The sequence below is a fragment of the Pygocentrus nattereri genome, chromosome 4, assembly GCF_015220715.1.
Source record: "Pygocentrus nattereri isolate fPygNat1 chromosome 4, fPygNat1.pri, whole genome shotgun sequence".
NCBI lineage: Eukaryota > Metazoa > Chordata > Actinopteri > Characiformes > Serrasalmidae > Pygocentrus > Pygocentrus nattereri.
Genome location: NC_051214.1, coordinates 45,279,500 through 45,304,622, shown reverse-complemented (window position 1 = coordinate 45,304,622; position 25,123 = coordinate 45,279,500). Strand labels below are relative to the sequence as shown.

The following is a 25,123-nucleotide window of genomic DNA, read 5'->3' as shown; positions in this document are numbered from 1 at the left end:
TGGGTTGGAATTTTGGACTGCTGCATCACATTGTGTTTCTCCAAGACAGCAAGGTCTATATATTAGCAAATTTGAGCACTTTTATTTTATCACTTGGGGAAAAAATGTGCCCAGTCCTGTGTTCAATGAAGTTGACAAATGGTCAATGCAGCTTTGCAAATGGTCCACAGAACATATTTTGCATATTAGGATGTCTTCTTGTAAATATTCAAGCCAAATGACTTTAAGCTCATTTTGTCAGTGCTTGGAATGTGTGGATTTAACCAGGAACACAAGTTTTACTACAGCCTGAGAGCCAAAAGTCTTACCATATAATATGAGTGATTACTGTGCTTAGTTGTGAACATGAGTGTTTATTTTAGGTTATGGCCGATGAATCTGAAAACCCAATTAGGCTAACAATTCAATGTCTCTTCAGCATAAGAGGCACTTCAATTCATCCATCATAAGAAAGCCAATAATTGGTGCAATAACTTAAGCAATAACTTAAGGCCCCATCATCTGAAGATCGAGTTTGATCTTTGTCAATACCATCATCCATGGCCAGATGTCCAAGAGTGCGTATACTTGTCCTCTCCCTCTCAACCCCAAACTCTGCATGCACATGTGTGTACATGTATACATTATATGTAATAAAAAATAAACTATTTTATTATCATTATTCCATTTGGCTAGCTAGCTCGTTTTGCTTGTGTTATTGATCAGGACTGGCTGTACCCTTGTGTGGGCCTTGAGCGGGATTATGTTGCTTGCTTATGCACAATAACATGATGTACTTACTAATAACAATAACCACAAGCTGTCTAAATGATGCAAATTCTTAACTGGATTTTACATTTTTGTTAATGCTGAGGACTGTATGCCTGTTTGGGGTTTTAATGAGTTACAGTTTAGATTAAAGATATCCAGGGATGTGCCTCACCATGCAGCAATTCTTGCTTACCCAGCTAACCTTAAGCTTAGTTGGATGCAGACAGCACCTGTTTTTTTTTGTTGTTGTTGTTATGAATGCTGTACTTTTTACATATTTAGGTAGAATGATTTCTTTTGCCCTCTTTGGTGATTCTTCTGTGATTGACTTTTCCTCATAAATGTGATGCTTTTATATGTACGTTGACAAGGATCAATCATAGCTGGGATATCTAAAATTGTATTAACAGAGAAAGTTGATATCCCTTGTAGGAAGGGCTAACCACATGTGTGGTCATAAAGCCTGTCGAAGTTGAACCTGTTTCCTAAGTTAGATCCTAGATTGGCTTTTTCTTGTTGCCCAGGACAAATTACATTATTTTAACACCACGCAAAATGAATAGATCCAGATGTCTATGATCTTTTTTTTTTTAAAACATTATTAACCAAATGCTTTTTTTCGCCTCATGCAAGCATCTTAAACAACATAATGATTCAGTAATAACCTAGAAGTTGTTGGGGGCTTCTTGGTGGCCATGGGGCCCTAAGCAGCTGCTTATGTCGCTTATTAGGTAGAGTCTGCATTGTTATTGATTGTACTCTGGATTCTGAATTTGGAGGGCGTGTTGAACAGAGGTTTAACAGGTTGTCTCCATCTATACATTCTTGTTATGAGACCAAATCCGACCTGCAAGAATAACATGTGTGTTGAGCTATCCAATAACATTAAGTTAGTGGCAGTTTTACTTGCACATGCTAGCCTTCACCCTCCCAGCTTAGTAGCATTGTGTGACGGGGATGACTTAGCTAGCAGATGGAGCTGCCAAGTCACATTGCAGGCTGTTTTTTTGGTAAGATCTTATGTTTCAAGCACTTTGACTGTGAGGCAGCTTAACTTGGACTACAATTGCATGCATGTACTTAGATTTATAAAGGCTACTAAAATGTCTGTATTGCTAGTATTTACTCTTTGCCCTTGACTGCTCCTCTCACTCTTGTTCTTATTCCCTATCTCTGGCTATAAACATGTCCCGGGCAGTCCTATTCATCACAGTGCATAAAAGCATGCTGGATATTAAAGTGATTCATTTCCTAGTCAGGAGCTCAGCATTTGGAGTAAATCCTTGGCAGTTTACGTATGGCTCAGTCACAGTGTCTATCATTTACTGCACTTCAAAAGAGCCAGGAGGTGCTAGAGATTCTTCACAATTCTGCGGTTGCCCAGTTAGCCTTTGAGTGAAAGTATGCAAAACAGTATCTATCCATCCATCCATCCATCCATCCATCCATCCATCCATCCATCCATCCATCCATCCATCCATCCATCCATCCATCCATCCATTTTCTAAGCCGCTTCTTCCTCAGGGTCGTGGGACAAAACAGTATATAAAACCAAAATCTTTTTATTCATTTCTTTATCTTGTAATTATTCACAATGAGTGTTAGCATATAATCATTATCATCTGAAAAAGGGTGCTATTTATTTCTAAACCATGTTCATTCATTTCAAATGGCATCAGAATTCTCTAAAAGCTGAGCAGCTTTCATCAAATGTCACTGTAAATTCACATAACAGTCTTGCTAAAATTGTAATATGTATAATTTTAATTAATTACAGTTCATTTAATTACACTGGATAAAAGGAATCAATTGAAATTATATTTGTAAGTGGATTCTATCAGCACAGTTATTGCACATTGTAAGTAAACTGAAAGATAAACTTGCGTTGTTGCTTTCTTCATGTGGAAAGTGCATTCAATGCATTACTTTTTCCAGTGTACAGTAATATGCCTATCTATTTTACTGACCTACTGCAAATATTTTGCAGTACTCACTATGTATCAATTCACCACCACATCTGTATTTCCATGTTGGGGTTTTCTTTTCCAAATTCTGTTCCAGATTACACAAGAGAAACTTTCAGAAGGAACCTTACATTTCAGTGAACATCTTAGAAGCAAAGCGCTAAGGTGATGAGAAGAACAAAGGCCAGGCACTGAACTAAATAGTTGCCCTGATGTGAGGACAAGACGCTATCAAACACAGTCACTTCGTTATTTTCACACTGAGAGCAGTCGTTTCCACAGATTTGACAAACTGACAAGTCTTGTCTGGCCTCAGATGTATAGGTTCTCACTGTCTTCCTCCCTGCAGAGAATTAGGAAGAGGGACAATGCAATTGTGAAAAAGAGTTGTTGAAGACAGATTCAAGCACATAAAGAAAAGCAATGTGTATGAGGTTTTGTCTGGATGAAATCAGACTGATGAGCTTACGTGGCTCATAATAGTCATAAATGGCAACCACTGCATCTTGAACACGGGTCACTTTGAATTCCATTGTGGTTGGAACTTCAATACATTCTTCAATCTTGGTTACCTGTGAGGAGAAAAATGGGAAAAGCAAATCATTGTTGTAGCTTGACCCTTGGAACAATATGTTGTAGTGCATCATGAACCATCCATAACTCAGTTGCTCCCATGCTTTATGTTTCTATGATGGAATCTGTGGTTGGTGTCCCCTCGTTCAGATACAGCTTTTAAATGGCCTTTAAAGCTATACCTTTAGCGCCTTCAGCAGACTATGCAGGACAGTGTTCGCGGGAGATCTAGGGGAAAGTCAGTGAGTAGCAAACTAACAAAAGCAACAGCAAAGTGGAAACTCTGGTTCCTCTCAAGAGCCTTCCCAGTTACAAAAATCCACAAGCTATATAAATGGTAGTAAAAGGCTGGTCACAGAAGAGTTGAACCATTGACTTGATATATGACATATATATTGACATTGATATGATATATACACTCATTGGTTTGAATGGCTGACATGGTTTAAAATGTTTATAATTTTGTTTTAAGAGTAAACGTATGCTGTGGAATAAGCATTTACCATACCATGTTCAAGAAATATATACACATTAATACAATTTAATAGTAGATACATGCTCCAAAAATCTGAGCTGCTGCCTGCTCACAACTGTCTGGACATTTCAGATTGCATAACGATGACAGTGGCACCTCTTTGACAACATAAACAACCTGTTCCAGTGGCAATAGCGAGCATTTAGAAAAGCCTAAATGACCTCTCTTGCGGGGAGGGCTATTGGTCAGGATTTGGAGCAGCAGGAGAACAGACACTTTGTGAGGAAGAATGCAAGTAGCTGATGCACGCCTATTGGGGATCCTGACTGGTTCTTTGGCAGATCTAATATCATCTGCACCAAATTTAGGCCCACCCAACTCAAATTGAACAAAGTAATTTGAAAAATCTCTATAATGAAAACATAACAGAAACTATAGAAAATAGGACAAAATTATGAGACTCAGTAGGCAGGGGTTTTAAAATATATGCATTATTTATCTGGAAGTTCAAACAGGAGACCACTGTAATAGTCCAAGAGAAAAACAGAAATGCATGTAAAAGCATTTCAGCTGCTGATGCAGTGAGTGTAGGATGGAGACGGGCAATGTAAGGTGGAAAAATGTTGTTTTAGATGAACCACACTAGCAGCATGTAGGGGTGGATCTGTCAAAACGCATTCTAAAATCACCCAATTTCCTAAGTGAAATGGGAGAGCCAAGAAGCAGAACCACCGTCTTGTTGCTATTAAACTTAAGAATATTATTGCTCATCCATGTTTTCTCTTCCTGGAGGCAGGCCAAACAGCTAGAAGTGGGTCAGTAGGATTGGTATGGACATGAATTTCGTTATCATCAGCAAAACGAATTTATAACCAGGACCATGTTTACAGAGTGTCTACCCAAGGGGTAACACATAGATAGAAAAAAGTAAAAGTAATATGGATCTCTGTGGGACCTCGTAACCAGGACCGATGATAGGACGAGAGAATGACAATGCTGCCGTCCAATGGGGTTGGAATGGAATCACTTTATATCTGTTCAAGTCTCACATCACTTCTTCAGGGCATTAGTAAATATATGATAGCATCCAGTAAAGTGCTGCAGATAAATCCAAGAGAACTGATACTCTGTCCCGCATCAGAAGCACCAGGCAGGTCAGATTAAAGCAATATCTGTATTGAAAAAAGAGTGTTCAAAGAGTTTATCAATTAAATGAGCTGTTGAAGTTGATCTGCTTCTACTTGTCTAAGGCTAAAATGGGTAAAACTTAGAGATGTAGTATATGTAGGTATGTAGTTTGTTGGATCTGCAGGGTCAAGACTGTGTTTTTTTTAGAAGAAGAAATACAGTATCAGCAATATTAGAAGCATTCTCAATCTTGTCTCTAAGGGGGCACAAAGCAGGCAGACAAGCCTTAACTAACGTAGACAGAATTGGGTCCAGATGGATTTTGTTTTGCAATGATGATGTATAATGAATTCTCATCCGCAGGAGAGAATGTACGGAACAGTGCTGTAATTGAAGAGCTGTTGGGCCCACTCAAAAAAGTTGGGATTTAGACAAAAGGAGAATTTACTGGAGCTGGTGGGATATAGCATTTACATTGTCACGGAAATGAACAAATGCCAGAGAATGCTCACTGAATCTAAGTAGAGGATGACTTTTCCTGGTGAGGTCTCCACTTTTCTGACCAGGCTATTTATGAGGATGCCATTCTGAGCCAAACTGAAGCCAGTGAGAAGGCCAACATCCAGAATAGCCATGCCGGTCTGATTCAACTCCTGGTCTTCTGATAACCTGAGAGGGATGCACATTTAAATATACATAAATGTCTTGTAGTCTAATCAAGAACCTTCTTTTGCATCATTTTGCATATGCTTCAGTCCCACATTGTGACACTGTGAAATATAATTTAAGACATTAGTAGTCTCTTACCGGAAACATATAAAAATGAAGATATTGTACATGTTGTAGTCCATGACGTATATGTCCAAATCAAAGGCCTCGTGGGTGTGGTCATCGCGACGTCTGCGGGACAGCCCTTTGGCCTCTATGTTATAGAATGTAGTAAGCTAATAGAATTGGGGATGAAAAGAACAGATCATTTAAGGGTAATCACTGCCTTAATTATGGCACTTCAGTGTCTTCATTTGCACGAAGCTGAGTATATGAAATAACAAATGATTTCCTTCTTTTCCATTGAACTCCCATCTGTTTTCATTTCTTCTTTGTTTCTTTTTTCTTCTCTCTTTTTTTTTGGAAACAACAGCCCAGAGCTAGAAAAGCATCTCAAGATGTTGCTAGTATCTCACTGAGGAGAACAATACAACTCATTTGGAGTAAAGGGTACAGAAAGCTTCACGCCAAGCTTGCTGTGTTATTATGCATTGCTGTAAGTGAGCAGCTCTGTGCACTAACAACAATGGAACATTTTCCCAATTACAGTCATTCTTTTTATCCATGCAGTTCAAGAGAATGAGTGTTATGACGCAGGACGCCCTGCTTCCTGATTATCACTCACAGCTGCTGGACCCCTGCTTTTGTCTGCAATACCTTGTAAATTGGAATCTCCCAGGCACTGGCAGGCTCTCCAGAGGAGATTTCCAGCTGCCTATGCATGAAGTCATCCTGCTTTAAATACACAGCTGAAATTCCATTGTAAAGGTCATGAAAGTTTGCCATATCGGCTTTTAGAATAAGCTATTGTATTATAATGACATGTGTAATGGCACTGACAGATATCATCCTTACGTATTTGTCTCAGACTGCTTTTGTCATCTCTGATCTCCAGGGTAAACACCCTACACTATACCAATAAGAGTCCTTGGGCAAGACTCCTAACACTACCTTGGCCTACCGTGTAAAATGGTCAAATTGTAAGTCGCTCTGGATAAGAGCGTCTGCTAAATGCTGCAAATGTGCTAAATTTCTTTGGATTTGGATTAGAAAAGCTTTAAAACAGGCGTGAACTGAAGGCTTTTTATATTTAATCAACATCTTTTAATAGCACTAGAAACCCCCCTAAAGAAAGCCTTTAATTGAATTGAGGAGAAACTTAAAACATCTACTGTTTAAAATGAACAAATTTCATCCAGTAATTTCTTACTTTGTAGGTTTAAGGAGCTCATAACATTTATTTACTAGAAGAGATTCCCGGCATTTTAGCAGTTTTGTTTGTTAGCTCTTATTTTTCATCTTAATTTTGGGTTATAAAAAGTTGAGCTTATTTTATAGGTACCTGTATGATGCTTTTTTGTCTTCAAATTTACCAGGTCAGCTTGTATCACCCATATAAAACATAAAACAGGTAAAAAGTTGGCTGCCTCTGAATGGCGTAAGCAAGTAAGTACACTAAACTAATGGAATCCCTGAAATGGGAGTGTTTCTAGTCATTGTAAAGCCTCGTTGTTTGTTACTTATGGAGTCATCCATTATTCTAGTTCTTTGATTCAGCGACATACACGTGGCACTGGATCCGCCGAATGCTTATACCAAAAGGCAGTTTTGTTAATGCAGTTAATGAAGCTTAAATGTTTTGAGTTAAGCAGTTGCTACAAAAATATTTAAATACAACTCATGTAAATGTGAATTAATTCATATTAATGAAGTAATTACTTTATTACTTTAATAGCGGTGCACAAGCTTTTATCCGTACTACACAAAGACTTAGTAGCAAATTAATACAAGGACTCCAGTCACACCTGGACCCAATCACGGAGGTGTGGCCTGTCCTACCAACTGGTGACTGATGAGAAATAATGAAGAAGACTGAAGAAGACTGTCCCTTTCAATAAACCCGATATCCATCAATTAAACAAAATCAGATCAGTCTGCGAGTGTGTTTAAGCTGATCTAAAACATTTGATGTTTCAGCTTTAAATTTGGCTACTTTTTCCATGTTTAGTTGTTTTTTGACCTGTGCAATAAATTTCTAATGTCTTTGTAGTCACTGCATTTAAGGCACAGTTTGAAGATGCTCATTTAAATATTTTTACTGATTTAATATTTTAAAGAAGATGGTTTTTCATATGTTTTTTAAGCAGGGATTGTTCTATTTAGACCCACGAGTTCTATATAGAATCATTTTAAGCTTAAATGTTTCTTTGAATGTTGAAATGATTCTGTGCAGAATGTGTTGTATATGGTTCTATATAGAACATGGTTCTGTATATAGAATCACAAATATTGTGTTAATAATGCTATAAGCTTGGCATTGTAACAACAGCAGAACCATATGCACTTTCTCCATCAATGTGAAGAATCATTTCACCATTTTAAATAATGGTAGAGGTTATGTGAGAGGAGGATACAGTACCTGGAATACAGCAAATCCTTTTCCCACTGCTGACACCCTGATATGGAGCTCCTCCTCGGCTTCAATCTGTTAAATTAGCACCACAATTACTCACAAAAGCAACACAGAACTATAGAGTATAGGACTCAGTGGTTAATGCTGATGTCGACCTCTTGGCATTGATACAGGAGGTAGTTGCTTTGGTTTATAGTGAAGGTGGCTACTTCATCTCTGGGGTCAGTCACTGTGATGGTGAGGTCAATCTGCTCCACACTGCTCAGGGTGGCATAGGCTGAGAGAGCCTGCAGTGCAATCACTGTGTCCTGAAAAGAGAACAGAAAATACAAGCTACAAGCATGAGTTTATGACAATGATGAGAGTAAGAGTTCTTTTTCATTGCAGAGTTATAAGAATTAAGATTGGGAATTTCTAAATATCAGTCTCTTTGAGACTCCCTCTGTTTTAGAATATATAGTTTTATAGTCTTTTTTTCGCCCTGCGATGGACTGGCGACCTGTCCAGGGTGTATCCTGCCCTTTCTTTATATTTAAGATTTTTTTTCCCCTTAAATCTGCACTTTATATATTTTAGCCTTATGTTTAGATATTTTAGCCTTATGTTTAAATTGTTTTGTATGTAGGAAGTGCTGTTGGACTGCTGCTCAATTTTGTTGTACACTGTGCAATGACAATAAACACATCTTATCTTATCTTATTAAAACTTTGTTTTATTTTTGTACATCAATTGCTAGTGCCACTTTGCATGAACAAGGTGTACCACTAGAAATTGTCCAAATTTATTAAAAATCTTGTTAATGTAAATTAAAACTACAAAAATTGCTGCTTGTTCTCTAAGTATAGTGACAGTAATCAGGTTGAAATCACAAAGCCAGTGAATAAAATGTTATCTAAGGACATTGAGCCAATTCAATAAAGCCTCTAAAAACACACAATTATTGGGGTAGGGCTGTTCTTACAGTTAAAATATTTATATGGGGTTAAATTAGACCATGGTTTGCAGCTTTGTTTGGTGTCATTAGTGGAGCTGCTATCATGTGACTTGTAACAAGCAGGTGCCAGCCTGCTGCGCTCTGTGGAACATTTACCACAACTAATCCATCACCTGCCAACCATTAGATCACACATGAAAGGATCAGGGAAGATTCTGCAGATAGCGGCAGGCATGGAAGCTTTGATTAGGCTGCCTTTAATCTTAAAACAAGCTGCAAAACAAAGGCCATCTAAGACTAGACACAAGGCACGGCGCAGCTGGTCTTTAGGTTCTCAGAAAACTATTTAATGATCTAGCTCTTCACTGAGCTCTTCAATATTTGCTTAAAATATTCATTCAATCTCAAAGCAACCATGCATGGATCACAGTGAAACTTCTGACAGTGTAAAATTCTCTTGAGTTACATAATGGAGAGTGTTCGACAACTCATTTGCAACCCATTTAAAACTCAGCTATATATATATATATATATATATATATATATATATATATATATATATATATATGTATATATATATTGCTGTTGTCAGAAGAAAACCTCATCTCCAAAATGATAACTTTACAGGAGAAGGAAAAAACCTGCTTTACTTTTAATGTAAGTCAATAGAACTAGACTTTTTTCCAAGTCATTTTGGGTCATTTATGTTGGTCCATTCATCATGAAATTTGCACACACTATATATGACCATGAGTACTTTCGTATTATGTCAGAAACTGAGAAATGTCAAAAATGGAGATACACGGCTTTATATATATATATATATATATATATATATATATAAATTGCAGTATTTAGCCTGTCCACCATCTGCTTTTAGACTTTCAGTTAATCTTTAGTGACATTTCAGCATTTCGGTTTAATTTAGCAAGGCCATCTATGCACTGCTTTTAGATATACACTGCTCAAAAAAATTACACAAACACTTTTTAATCAAAGTATAGCATCAACTCAATTCAACTTCTGGGATATCGATCTGGTCAGTTGAGTAGCAGGGGCTGGTTGTTAGTTTCAGCTGCTTTGGTGTTAATGAAATTAACAACAGGTGGACTAGAGGAGCAACAGTGAGAAGACCCCCAAAACAGGAATGGTTTGATATGCGATTGACATTTTGTCCCTCCTCACCTTTTCTGACTCATTTTTCACTAGTTTTGCAGTTGGCTTGGGTCAGCATCACTACTAGTACCATGGTGCATTACCTGGACCCTACAGAGGTTGCACAGGTAGTACAACTCCTGGAGGACGGCACATCGGTACGTACCATTGCCAGAAGGTTTGCTGTGTCTCCCAGCACAGTCTTAAGAGTATAGAGGAGATTCCAGGAGACAGGCAGCTACTCTAGGAGAGCTGGACAAGGCCATAGAAAGTCCTTAACCCCTCAACAAGCTCCTTTGTGCAAGGAGAAACAGGATGAGCACTTCCAGAGCCCTACAAAATGAACTCCAGCAGGCCACTGGTGTGAATGTGTCTGACCAAACAATCAGAAACAGGCTTCATGAGGGTGGCCTGAAGGCCTGACATCCTGTAGTGGGCCCTGTGCTCACTGCCCAGCACCGTAGAGCTTGATTGGCATACGCCGTAGAAAACTGCCATTGGCAGATCTGTCACTGGTGCCCTGTGCTTTTCACAGATGAGAGCAGATTTCACCTGAGTACATGTGACAGACATGACAGGATCTGAAGACGCCATGGAGAATGTTATGCCGCCTTCAACATCATTAAGCATGATTGGTTTGGTGGTGGGTCAGTCATGGTCTGGGGAGGCATGTCCCTGGAAGGACACACAGACATTTACACGGTAGACGACGGCACCCTGACTGCTATTAGGTATCGGGATGAAATCCTTTGACCCATTGTCAGATCCTACGCTGGTGCAGTGGGTTCTGGGTTCGTCCTGGTGCACGACAATGCCCAGCCTTATGTGGTGAGAGTATGCAGGCAGTTCTAAGAGGGTGAGGGAATTGATACCATTGACTGGCCCCCTGCTCGCCTGATCTAAATGCAGTAGAACACCTCTGGGACATTATGCTTCAGTCTGTTTGACGACAATTTTTACCTGATTTTCTCCCCAATTTAGTCGTCTACAATTCCACCTGCTAGTTAGGACTCCCCCAATCATACAATGCTACCAATGCTAGGAGGCTTAGGCACAGGCTTCCTCTGAGATCTGTGAAACCAACCACCGCTTTTTTCGAACTCATGCAACGTCACAGGACAGCCGAATGCGCTCGGAGGAAAGCGCCAATCGCCAGATCTGTTACGTCAGCTAACAGATGCCTGCACTGATGAGCATCGCGTTGAGTGATGGGAGGAGAAGCGGAGCCATTCAACCCACCCGGAGAAAGCAAGGCCAATTGTGCTCTCTTGGACTCTTGGCTACAGAAGGCTGTAGCTTCACCAGGGATCGAACTCGCGATCTCCTGATGATAGGGCCAACGGCTTGATGGTTGCGCCACTCGGGAGCCCTCCAGGTTGCACTTCAGACTGTCCAGGAGCTCAGTGATGCTGTAGTCCAGATCTGGGAGGCCCTCCAGAACACCATCTGTCATCTCATTAGGAGCATGCTCTGATGTTGTCAGGCATGCATACAAGCATGTGGAGGCCATACAAACTGAGTACTGAATACCAACCCCACACCATAATCCCCCCTCCACCAAACTTTACATTTGGCACATGGTACAATGCAATCAGACAAGTACCATTCTCCTGGCAACCGCCAAACCCAGACTTATCCATCAGATTGCCAGATGGAGCAGTATGATTGGTCACTCCAGAGAACACATCTCCACTGCTCTAGAGTCCAGTGACGGCGCTTTACACCACTGCATTTGATGCTTTGCATTGTACTTGGTGATGTACGGCTTGCATGCGGCTGCTTGGCCATGGAAACCCATTCCATGAAGCTCTCTATGCCCTGTTCTTGCTAATCTGAAGGCCACATTGAGTTTGGAGGTCTGTAGTGATTGACTCTGCAGAAAGTTGGTGACCTCTGCACAATTTGTGCCTCAGCATCCATCATTTTATGTGGCCTACTACTTCATGGCTGAGTCACTGTCGTTCCCAAACGCTTCCACTTTGTTATAATACCACTGACAGTTAACTGTGGACTATTTAGTAGCGAGGAAATTTCACAACTGGACTTGCTGCACAGGTGGAGTCCGATCACGGCACCATGCTGGGCTCCTGAGAGCGATATATATAAATTGCAGTATTCAGCCTGTCCACCGTCTGCTTTTAGACTTTCAGTTAATCTTTAGGGAAATTTCAGCAAACCTACAAAGTTCAGTCGTAGAAATTGGTTGCGTTTGCTGATTCTCACAATTCTACTAATCCCAATTACACATTTAGTCCTTAAAGCCTTACTACATTTCAGAGTTAATATTGTACATAGTGTTGAAGGCTTGTGTGTAATTTCCTGTTAAATATGATTCCTTTTTTTTTCTGGATCTTATTTTGTACAGTACTGTTTAAACTAGGTGGACCTGATAAACTGGCAACTCAGTAGAAGAGTGTTATTGCCTGGGTGGAACCGTATCCTCCGAGATGGTTCCTCTGCTGGCTAAGCCACTTCAATAGACTGAAGCCGTGCTCCACAGTTCCTTGTTTGTAGAAGGACAGCAGCGTGTAGGCCGCCATTTCAATGTCTGTGGAGCGGGGCTGCCAAGAGTCCGACAAGCTGGAGTCCCGAGAGCTCCACGTGGGCACATCATCTGAAATACAGAGAGCAAAGCCATGACCACCTGTGCAACATCTGCCTTTTTAAAAGTCTTTAACACCTAGCGTATTCAACAACCCCAAACGACAGGACAGCTGGGCAAACAAAATCTCTTCGGTTACACGGTCCATGTTGTTCGTACACTGCACGTGTTCTTTGAATGTGTGATTTCAGAAGCATCCAAACTTAGCATGTTCAAGTGGGAAAGGCAGTCCATTTCTTTACAAATCTGCCTATAAAGATATGGCAAAATGTTTTTTTGCATTTTACATTGCACACCAAATGTTTGGAGACACCTAGGTTTTCCAGGTAAAACACTGCAAATGTTAGTAACACTGGTGCCTTTCAAATAAAGCCAAAAATTTACCACCTTTCAGGTGTTTAAACCATTTCTGGGCAAAAAGTTTTTTTTTTTTTTTCACAAACGTTTGGAAGAAGAAAACTGTCAAATGGCTATTTATGCAAGTTCTGCTCTTTATAGCAAAGAAGACTTTGAAGTCATGAAGCTCAGAGTATTTCTGCAAAGTATCTCCAAACCTTTGATGGGCGGAACAGATGCATCTTCCAAACCAGCTAGTTTGATTAACCTTAGTATGGTGGTAGAATGTAACAATATGTTTTCATGTGCTATGAGAAATGAATCCTTTGTGGAAAAAAAAAATGCAGAAGAATTTTTGAGTCCAAGTGCTCATGGAAGTTGAAGTCAGGTATTCATGAGCTGTTCTAACAGTGTGTTGCGTGTGTTATCCAACATTTCCCTGCCGCCTAAGACATCATGTGAGCTGTGACACAGGTTTAGTTCTTACAGTGATAGTAGTCGTAGTCCATCAAGTAATATGGACAATACAGAACAAATCCAAATGTCCGAAGAGAGAAAAGGGCCAAACGATGTACAAAAAACGGCTAAAGGAAGGAATCCTTTTAAACATGATTCTGGATTTGAAAGCTGAAACACACATCTTCTGCCTTTCCTATCTTTAGCCTATATACTTTCCTTATGCTGGTTTTAGAATAAGCTGATTAAATCACACATAAAATAACACTGCCTTACCTTTAGGTAATAAACTATTTCATTCCGGTTTTGAAATTTATGACTCCAGCTATACTTTCATTACTGTCTTTAAAAATTGTTCCACTAATTGAGATTTACAACTTTTACAGCACCAGCACCACATGAGAGTGATCAAAGACTGGCATAAAAACATCCTATAAATGTCTACTTACCATGTATTTGGGCTCTGTTCATCAGCTCATTGAGGGCGGTGATAGCATGCGGGCTTTTGGCCAGAGAGAGGGCATAAGTCACTAGACACAGGCTGTAGTTACTTGAGATGCCCTCTCTGAGTTTTAAGGTCAAGTAGTTTATAGCAGCAGATACCTGGCCTGAGAAGGTATGCTACCAGATTCAAAGAAACAACAAACAGCATATTAACCCTTCAGCTTGTGTTACGTGATCATTTATATGTAGTTACATTACTACGTTTACATAAGATTTTCATTCTGTATTAACAATTTTGAGTTTCCATCTCTAACAAAATCGATCATTTTTTCTTTGCTCAAAGCAAAACTGTACATTTTATCAAATTAAAGTCATAATGAAGTACACTATATTTCCAAAAGTATTCTCTCACCCATCCGAATCATTGAATTCAGGTGTTCCAATCACTTCCATGGCCACAGGTGTATAAAACCAAGCACCTAGGCCTGCAGACTGCTTCTACAGACTTTAGTGAAAGAATGGGTTGCTCTCAATTCCAGCATGGTGCCGTGATAGGATGCCATCTGTGTAACAAGTCGAGTCGAAATTTCCTCACTACTAAATATTCCACAGTCAACTGTCAGTGATATTATAACAAATTTGAAGTGATTGGGAACGACACAAAGTGGTAGGCCACGTAAAATAACAGAGTGGGGTCAGCAGATGCTGAGGTGCATAGTGAGCAGAAGTCACCTCTACAGACTATAGTGCGCTACAGACCTCCAAACTTCATGTGGCCTTCAGATCAGCTCAAGAACAGCATAGAGAGCTTCATGGAATGGGTTTCCATGGCCGAGCAACTATATCCAAGCCTTACATCACCAAGCGCAATGCAAAGCGTCAAATGCAGTGGTGTAAAGCACCGCCACTGGACTCTAGAGCAGTGGAGACGTGTTCTCTGGAGTGACGAATCACGCTTCTCCATCTCTCAATCCGATGGACAAGTCTGGGTTTGGCGGTTACCAGAACAGTACTTGTCTGACTGCATTATGCCAAGTTTGGTGGAAGGGTTGTTTTTCAAGAGTTGGGCTCGGCCCTTTAGTTCCAGTGAAAGGAACTCTTAAAGCTTCAGTGCCAAGAGATTTTGGACAATTTCATGCTCCCAACTTTGTGGGAACAGTTTGGGGACGGCCCCTTCCTGTTCCAACATGACTGCGCACTAGTGCACAAAGCAGGTCCATAAAGAAACGGATGAGCGAATTTGGTGTGGAAGAACTTGACTGGTCTGAACAGAATCCTGACCTCAACCCAATAGAACACCTCTGGGATGAATTAGAGAGGAGACTGCGAGCCAGGCCTTCTTGTCCAACATCAGTGTCTGACCTCACTAATGCGCTTCTGGAAGAACGGTTAAAAATCCCCATAAACACTCCTAACCCTTGTGGAAAGCCTTCCCAGAAGAGTTGAAGCTGTTATAGCTGCAAAGAGTGGACCGACATCATATTAAACCGCATGTATTCAGAATGGGATGTCACCCAAGTTCCTATGCGTGCGAAGGCAGACGAGCGAATACTTTAGGCAGTATAGTGTATCTCCTCTACTACTTATAAACACAAATATGGTGTGGCATGAAAAATTAGAATTCACACTTTCATCAGAATTTCCCTGCTTTGAGTGTGAAATAATTAAACAAAATACCCCATACATTGTATTCCACATCCTCCAGAAGGGCCATGAGAACATAAGCAGTGAGAGACACAGAGCCATCCAACCCGCCCTGTAGCTCAGTGTGGATGACCCGGCCAGGCTCTTGAAAGGCCCCGTTTGGCCCTTGTTGGGCCCTCAGCCAGAAGGCCGTCCTCATCAACACTGCCTCGTCGATGTACATGAAGGCCCGAGCCTGGAGAAAGCACCTCAGCACAAAAGCTGATAACCTAGAAGTAATGAAGAATGTAACTGTGTTGTATATACTTTGTGTTGTATATACTATGACAGTAATTGGATACTATGACAAACATATATACTTATGTGCATGAATGGCCTCTTACCACGTGCTACCAGAAGAGTCACTGTCTCCAAATGCGCTGAAAGAGCCGTCTATCCTCTGGTATGACAATTCGCGCTCATAACCTGTTTATAATCAGACAGCCAGCACTTATTACTATTATCTCTTTATGACTTTCAGATTAACAGTTCAAGCATCGGCAACTCACTTCCATAACCTCTTCATAGACAAAACAGCACATGACTTATACGCACGTAGCCTCATTCATAGTGAGACCATTCATGTTAATAACCTTTTTCTTGTTATTCTTAACTCAGTAGATTTTGCGTTATATGTAGCTAAAACATTTAAAGTAATATGAAGCCACAGGTACAAAAACAAGAGAATGATGACAGCCTAATCACTGTTTGCTAGCTTGTTTGTCCAGATCAGGAAGCAATCCGTGTGTGCTATTTGATGAGGCTTCTCACTTTACTGATCTGGTGGATTTAGTCTGTATTTTTAGCACTATAGACCTTTTCACATATCTACTTTTTTCTGACGGAAGTCCTTGTTGCAGTGTTACACAGCTTTGGGCTGAGAAGATCATAGACACATACGTAAATGCTGTGTTGGGTTCAGTGAGGACTGCATTCAGTACAATTACAGAGCGGCAGTTAAGGAAAGATAGCATCCAAGCTCAGTACTGTTTCAAGACCATAGAACACAAGTGGGACAGGATTGTATAATCGTGAGAATGCAGCAGATTTCCTCTGGCTTTTATTAAGCTTATTTCATTTAATGACCTATACTGGGTATCTTTACTTGATGTGAAGTTGTTGTATCATTTTATACATTACATTTCATACATTACATTAAGTATGTTAAAATGCACTTAATAATCCAATCCAAATCTCTGCATATTATTCATATGGTTATGTAAAAACTTAGATTTCTTAGATCAGAGTAAAGTCCGATTAAGAAATCAGAAAAAAGAAAGCTGGATTCAAGCTCAGTAATCAGATCATATATACTCTTGCTGGATTGCTTTCAGATTTCTCAGTCTGTGCATGTGCTAAAACAGACCACAGTAACAGAAATAAGCAAGCGGTGTTTAACACGGCACCTGTGAGATGGCAAAATGAAGGATTTAAACATTCTTCAACGTCTATATGATGCATGTTCATATTTTCGCCCTCTTCTTTGAGTTTATTTGCCGGTTCTAAGGAAAAATCCAATTATTGCCTGATTCATGTAAAGTTTTTACGTCATCTGATTACTGAAGTGCACGTAAATGCATTGATCAGATTACTGACAAACATCTGATTTTCTTAAGACAGTCATTAAAGAACATCATGAACAATCATTGATTGTAAGTGGGCATTATAGGTACATCATATTAAATCATACATTAGATTAGTACCTTCTTGCTGCGTTTTGGGAGTTATATTTCACTTTTATGTGCATGAAGATTAATTATTATTATTATTATTATTATTATTATTCATTTGCTTATGTGTGTGTGAGACTGTTGTGTTTCAACAATACTTTTCCTGTTGTTCCAGACAGCTCATGTTTGGTGTTACAAAAAAAACAAATAAAAGCATCTGAGAGCCTCAAAAAACTGCTTTGCACTTGTAAACATGTTGATTGTCAATAGATCACCACCTGCTCAGGAGAGATCAACAGTCAGTTGAGTAATAGGCAAGTTATGCCTGTTTTAATTCCGAATAGTCATAATAGCTCAATACGTGTGCGTTCGGTCAAAAGCGAGGCTTTACCACTCCAACAAGGTAAGCGAGCAGATGTATCCTCAGGTTAAGAAGGACAGAAAACATGACATCCATGTATTTACATGAATGGAGTAAACCTTCCCTAAGTACTTGAGCTCTTACCTCAGTTTCGATGGCTTCTCAGCTGATGAGGAAGAGGAAAAATGGGTTTGTGCAATTAGGTGAATAAATTTGTTATAAGGAGGGGAGGTGTCTTTGTGCCAGCATTTCACTGCTGCTGATTCATTTTACACTGAAACTGAAGGCAGATCGCGGTCTAAAGTTGGTGCTGTTCCCAGTAGGCCTGTGTAGCATCAATGATAGACAAGTTGCCCAATGGTGCTGTGTAAAAGCCGATAATCACCATTTCGGGAAAACAATCGATGATATACAGGCGTACTGGGAACAGCACCAACTTACTGAGAATTAGAGAGGACTAATTTATCATTAAACAGCTTGTAAACATGTTGGGAACTCCATGAGTCAAACATGAGTCCTGGGAGCATAGAAGTGTCCAAAAGCCATCAAACCTACGTTCTAGTCACCTTTTTTTTTAGCTAGAACATATTGCTGATTATTTTTAGATATTGCGCAGGCCTCGTTGCTGCCCACTTTCAGTTCAGTTTCATGTTTCCCCTCAAAAGCTGGCAGCATTTGAGCGAGTAAGTCCTCAGTGGCTTGTAGACTGGACTGGAGCTGGCGGTTGTAGAAAACGTCTAAACATCTGCGGTGGCACTACGGATCTAAATGTCACAGCATGCCCCCTGCCCGTATGTTTACCTTTTTACCGTTTAGTTTCTTGCCACCAAGATCTTCAGCTAACATGTCTCATCTAACGTTTGGTGCAGTCATTTTCACCTCTCCCTCGCTTTATCACTCTGCAGATGTTAGCAGCTGTTACTCCAATAGCTGTGGAGGAATTCACCCACAAAGAATGCATATATGCTTTATTCTGCTCACACAGGACTGTGAGTTTGGTGATCTCCAGCCATTGTGGTCAGATCCTTGAATTTTATTCTTGGCCACGAGATGAAATGACGTACCTTTCCATGGTGAGCTAAGTGGTACAAACTCCAGTATTTCTGAGGTTAATAATCTTCTGTAAGGGTTAGGGTTAGAAATTTGTTTCACCCAGTGTTTAAAAGAAAAGAGCCTATTAGTCAGTCATGGGATCACAGTGTTTTTTCATGGGGTAAATTGTCTACTTATGCCATTGAAGAACTCCATAGCTTGAAAGTGATAAAGATGGTAGAGGTGGCCCACCTTGTGTCATGTAGGTCAGAGCTTTACTGCGGATCTCCTCGTTAACCCGGCCTGTAATGCTCAGGTACTGCAGGATGTAAACGTTTGGGGCAAAATTGATCATGTTCTGTTCACCACAGCCGTATGGCATCTGAATAAGCGCGTCCAGACCATTGATGGATGGCCCCAGAAGGTCACCTTTCACAACCATGCACACAAACAGGAAACAGATAATGGAGTCTGAGAGTCAGATATTCAAATCAAAGCACAAAAATATGCATGTACATATACACATCAGCTAGTGAATCACCTTGCCTGCTGACCAACAGAACATCCAAGTAGGAGAGACAGCTTAAAGAGCCCCCTCTCTGCATATTTACAGCCAGCGGCACCTAAAATTGTGCCCATGTTTACACCAACCCACTACAGCTCCAAACAAGCAAAGAAAGCCGCTAAGTAGAATAGCGTGACAGAAAAGAGAACGTTTCACTGCCTCATGCGCCCGGGGCAAGGAACATAATCACACAGCTGCTGGCCATAAAAGAAAAAAAAAACACCCAGAAGAGTGAACTACAGCCAAGAGTGCCATTATTCCCCTGCTTCCCTTCAAATATTTATGGATCAACTTGTTTAGGGGCTTATCCTCTTATGTCAGTGTTTCCAAGGAAGGCCTATGTTTTATTAGACAAATGAATAGAGAGAAAGGGGAGTGAAAAAGAGCAGGACGAAAGCGAATAAGAGAGATAAAAGATATTGTGAGTGAGTTAAGAAGTTCGAAACATAAAAAGAGGGGAAAGGAGAAGGATCAAGATTGCTGTTAAAGCAAGCAATCAAATATGCTTCAGTGTCTTCTGACAGTGTTGTAACACTGTGTAGTGCGTAGCCGTAAACACTAAGGGCAGAGCGCAGCTGAATGTTGGGTGAGATAATGTAATGGATAACATTCTTGTGTTGTGTGTAACGTCACACTGTACAGTTGCTGAAATTTTGAGGACCGAATCAGGGGGACGACTGCGCTAGAGCGATGCCTTTAATATGCTGTGCTTTGTGAACGATTCGCCTACAAGACATGACAGAAGCCGAGAATGATGAGAGACTACACAGACCTTTAATCCAGTAGCACCCCCTGCACTGTATAGTTAAGAGTTCTCTGCTGCACACATCTCGCTCAGTTCAAGAAGGGTTTAATTAGCTAATGATATAAGGAATTTTAACCAGGATAAGTACAATTATGCAGTGCAGGGGTTGCAGGACTGGACGTGGGGAAAACTGTACTAGCAAACTTACAAAATCTCATCTGTAAAAAAAAAAAACACAAAGTAGTTTTCTGACCTGTGACATTCACTCTTCTATCTAATGGGGCAGTCGTGGGCTGGAGGTTAGGGAACCAGCCTTGTGACCGGAAGGTCACCGGTTCAATCCCCAGAGCCGACAGCACATGACTGAGGTGTCCTTGAGCAAGACACCTAACCCCCAACTGCTCCCCGGGTGCTGCGGACCGGGCTGCCCACCGCTCCGGGCAAGTGTGCTCACTGCCCCCAGTGTGTGTATGTGGTGTTGCACCTCATGGATGGGTTAAATGTGGAGGTGAAATTTCCCTGTCGTGGGACTAATAAAGGTCTCTTAATGTTTAATCTATATAAGCCATTTCACTCTAAATCGTCCACTGCAGGTTACTCCACTGTAAGTAAGTCTACTCAGTTTGTAAGTTGCTCCATTATAAGCCACTGCAAGTTGCATAAATGTAAGTTATAAGTCACTCCACTGTAACCCTTCCACTGTAAGTCACTCCACTGTAAGTCACTCCACTGTAAACCTTCCACTGTAAGTCACTCCACTGTAACCTTTCCACTGTAAGTCACTCCACTGTAAACCTTCCACTGTAAGTCACTCCACTGTAAACCTTCCACTGTAAGTCACTCCACTGTAACCCTTCCACTGTAAACCTTCCACTGTAAGTCACTCCACTGTAAGTCTACCACTGCAAGTCATCATAAGACTATAAGGCCCAATCCCATTTCTTCTTTTTACCACTTCCTCTTATTTTCGAGTGTCACCCTAACCCCTTGGAGCTGAGTTGCAAGTGGTAGTGGTTGAAATCTTGTCCTACAAAATGGGAAAACCCTCAAATAAAAATATAATAAACTGCTTCATCAACAGGCCACTAGCACTGCTCTGTAGGTGACCTGGGTAAGGTAAGGTAGGTAAGGTAAGGTTCAGTGCCCTCACTGCTGGGCTTTAGTTACATTTAGGGCATCATATGACTTCAAAAGGGGTTTAAGATAATTATTTATTATTGCCCACTGCTAATTCTTTGGTGATACGAAGCTGAAGTCAGCTATTCGCCAGCTTCTTGTTTGAATTTTCCTGTTCCACCTTAAATGGTGCAGCAGTTATGTTCTGGCACTTCAGGCCTCAAAACTGCTGGACTATTTAAAGTGGAACGGAAAAATTCAGAGCTACCAAAACACGAGCATGCTATTAGTGATTTTTTTGTTCTTGGTATGACAAAAATGAACATAATACATTGAAACGACATTAAACTACGATAATACAGTGGTTATTGTCATTTTTTAAAGTGAGAAATGTCTCACATTTGTGGGTTTCTTTGGTCGCTCACACAGCCATCTTGCCGGTTTTTCTTTTTTTTCTCATAACACTCTGTTTGGTGTGTACCTCTGAAAAATCTCAGTTGTAGCTCTAACACTTCGCCCTACCCCTCTATCTCAACAAAAAATGGGGCACCCTTACCCTAGACGTGAACGCGGAGGGCTAAGGGCTAAGTGGTAGGCGTGAGGGGCGAAATGAGACTGGGCCTAACACTGTAAACCTTTCACTACAAGTCACTCCACTATCACATAGGCTGTATGCATAAATGCAAGTGGTGGAATTGAAGGCAAGGTGGAAGAGAGCTGATCCAGTTGACATACCTACAGCAGTCACCATAGCCCTCTGACTGCCCGGCACCACATTTACAGGGAAGTTAAACTCCATCTCTCTGGACAGGGTCATCTTGTTCAGGGGAAACTCAAGAAACAGTGTCTGAGAAAACGACTGCTCTATTCCTTCGGGCTGAAGAGAAGAAAAAGAAAGATATTGTACATTTACTGGTCTTTAGAAATCTTGTAGCTCCATTGTGCTGACGCACGGTTCGAGAGTGTAGCCCATCTGTTGATGCACAGTTTGTGCCATCATCTAGTTCTTTATCATTTGCCAGGTTTTGACCACTTTTGGACGTTTTTGGCTACTGGACAGCTCTCAACCAAGCAGTGACATTGCTGTGTTTGATACGGTCAGATGGAGCTCATAAAGTGTTCAGTGAGTGGAAATGCAAAGTGAGTGTTTCTAATAAAGTGCTGGGTTTTAATGACACAGTCAGGCCTTCAAGAAGCTCTTTTATTTAGTTTGATTTGTACAGAGTACAGACGCTAAGGGCTTAGGACACATAATAAATCTTCTTCATGCTGTGTCTCTCAGTCTGCTTAATGTGGTCAGAAAAAAACGTGCATTTGGGGCCCAAGAAAAGGGCGGTGAATTGTTTTTCGTTTAGAAATTGGATTGGGGGATGCAGCTGTTTCTAAAGGAGATCATAACTAAACAAGTGAAGTTGACATTTAGCGAATGCTATAATCAATTTTCGAAACTGATGAAATATTTAATCACCGTAAAGCGTTTAAAGGAATTGTTTTTCATGTTACCTTGACCAGGATGGTTTGGTAGACAGAATCAGAAGCATAGAGGGAGATGGCTTTGACGATGATGGGCACCTGTCCTAACTCCGTGACTCTAATGGGGAACAGCACTGTAGTGCCATTCTGACTCCATACAGACACCCTAATCATGCTATCCATAGAAGAGTTCCCACCACTAGGAGACACAAACTCAAACATACTGCTCTCTTGGACCATCACGAGCACCTAGACAGGTATGACAGAAAGACACAGAAAGAGAGAGAGAGGGTGAAGTGAGACTTGGGTGCACACTTTTCATGTGAAGTGTGCCTCAAAATATCCACTAATCCTCTAATTATATCTCAGAATTATCATTTTCTCAGGGTTTAGATTTTTTTATGATTTGTGTTTAAACTTTATTAGTATAGATCTTGTGCCTACACAGTCAGTATGGCAGGAGTTGCTGAAATACGCATTCTGTAGGGGAGAGCGGGCACAACCAAACATTGGGTAAAATGAAACATGGGTATTTTGTGCAACAACATGCTTTAGGTCATCATATCATATTTCAGTAGCATATCTGTGAATTTTCTCAGCTGAAGTCAGCTATTTGCCAGCTTCTTGTTTAAATGTTCCCGTTCCACCTTAAATGGTGCAGCAGTTACATTCTGGCGCTTCAGGCATGAACACTGCCGGACTATTTAAAGTGGAATGGAAATGTTATCTAGGTAGCACCAAAACATGAGCATGCTATTAGCGATTTTTTGCGCTTGTTATGACGAAAATGACCATAATACATTAGACAACATTAAACTAAGATAATGGTCATCGTAATTTTTTGGCGGAGAAATTTCTCATATTTGTGGGTTTCTTTGGTCGCTCACGCAGCCTTTTCTTTTTTTCTAATAACACTCTGTTTGGAGTGTCATATCATATTTCAGTAGCATATCTGTTCATTTTCACCCCAATTAGACAGATATTTCATCCTGGAGAAGAGCCATGAATGTAACTTTTTACACAGTGAGCACAACCTACAGTCCGGCCTGGAGTACGGCCTCTACACAGCAGGGTTAGCTGTAACACCCTGTTACAACTAAGCCACCCATGAGGAACCATGACAGAGGTCGACATCGCTCCATATAAAAGTTAAAATGGTTAATTATTTGGAAATTTGTATGCACAGATTCAACAAGTATATTGTAAAGATATTATGTAAATACCAGATCATTTAGTTGTATCATGATGACATTTCAATAAACTTGACCAAGCCACTCATAAATATTCACCACTCATAAATATTGTTATGCATATTTTTAAGCATGTATGTATTGGAAAGTTCATCTGGTTCAAACATGATAGACTTGTAATTAATCAATTGCCCATATTAACTAGAGGTGTCTGTTAAAATGAGTCCACTCAAGTTTGTAAGTAACATTCCGCTTGCACTCATTCCGCTTTTCACTGAATTGTTCACAAAAGTTGTACTGTATCTTATACATACTCTAACACGTATTCTACTGTGTCTTATACATACTCTAATACTTATTCTACTGTATCTTATACATACTCTAACACGTATTCTACTGTATCTTATACATACTTTAATACTTATTCTACTGTATCTTATACATACTGTAATACTTATTCTACTGTATCTTATACATACTCTAACACGTATTCTACTGTATCTTATACATACTGTAATACTTATTCTCCTGTATCTTATACATACTCTAACACGTATTCTACTGTATCTTATACATACTGTAATACTTATTCTCCTGTATCTTATACATACTCTAACACGTATTCTACTGTATCTTATACATACTCTAACACGTATTCTACTGTATCTTATACATACTGTAATACTTATTCTCCTGTATCTTATACATACTCTAACACGTATTCTACTGTATCTTATACATACTGTAATACTTATTCTACTGTATCTTATACATACTCTAACACGTATTCTACTGTATCTTATACATACTGTAATTCTTATTCTCCTGTATCTTATACATACTCTAACACGTATTCTACTGTATCTTATACATACTGTAATACTTATTCTACTGTATCTTATACATACTCTAACACGTATTCTACTGTGTCTTATACATACTGTAATTCTTATTCTCCTGTATCTTATACATACTCTAACACGTATTCTACTGTGTCTTATACATACTGTAATACTTATTCTACTGTATCTTATACATACTCTAACACATATTCTACTGTATCTTATACATACTGTAATACTTATTCTACTGTATCTTATACATACTCTAACACGTATTCTACTGTATCTTATACATACTGTAATACTTATTCTACTGTATCTTATACATACTCTAACACGTATTCTACTGTGTCTTATACATACTCTAACACATATTCTACTGTATCTTATACATACTCTAACACGTATTCTACTGTGTCTTATACATACTCTAACACATATTCTACTG

General features: G+C 40.0%; 1 protein-coding gene across 2 annotated transcripts in view; it reads right to left on the bottom strand.

Annotated features, from left to right (window-relative positions):
- Nucleotides 1-2,296: 2,296 nt before the first annotated feature.
- cd109 (CD109 molecule) overlaps nucleotides 2,297-25,123 on the bottom strand; it is a 41,940-nt gene continuing 19,113 nt past the window's right edge. For both annotated transcript variants that reach the window (XM_017695709.1, XM_017695710.1), the window contains exons 21-33: nucleotides 22,674-22,892; nucleotides 21,906-22,047; nucleotides 18,997-19,173; nucleotides 16,026-16,107; nucleotides 15,683-15,911; nucleotides 14,004-14,175; nucleotides 12,584-12,774; nucleotides 8,227-8,379; nucleotides 8,078-8,143; nucleotides 5,698-5,834; nucleotides 5,403-5,559; nucleotides 3,184-3,286; nucleotides 2,297-3,057 (exon numbers count right to left, since the gene is read on the bottom strand). In XM_017695709.1, coding sequence (XP_017551198.1) covers nucleotides 2,861-3,057; nucleotides 3,184-3,286; nucleotides 5,403-5,559; nucleotides 5,698-5,834; nucleotides 8,078-8,143; nucleotides 8,227-8,379; nucleotides 12,584-12,774; nucleotides 14,004-14,175; nucleotides 15,683-15,911; nucleotides 16,026-16,107; nucleotides 18,997-19,173; nucleotides 21,906-22,047; nucleotides 22,674-22,892 — 2,025 coding nt within the window. In that variant the 3' untranslated portion in view covers nucleotides 2,297-2,860. The remainder of the gene's footprint in view (nucleotides 3,058-3,183; nucleotides 3,287-5,402; nucleotides 5,560-5,697; nucleotides 5,835-8,077; nucleotides 8,144-8,226; nucleotides 8,380-12,583; nucleotides 12,775-14,003; nucleotides 14,176-15,682; nucleotides 15,912-16,025; nucleotides 16,108-18,996; nucleotides 19,174-21,905; nucleotides 22,048-22,673; nucleotides 22,893-25,123) is intronic.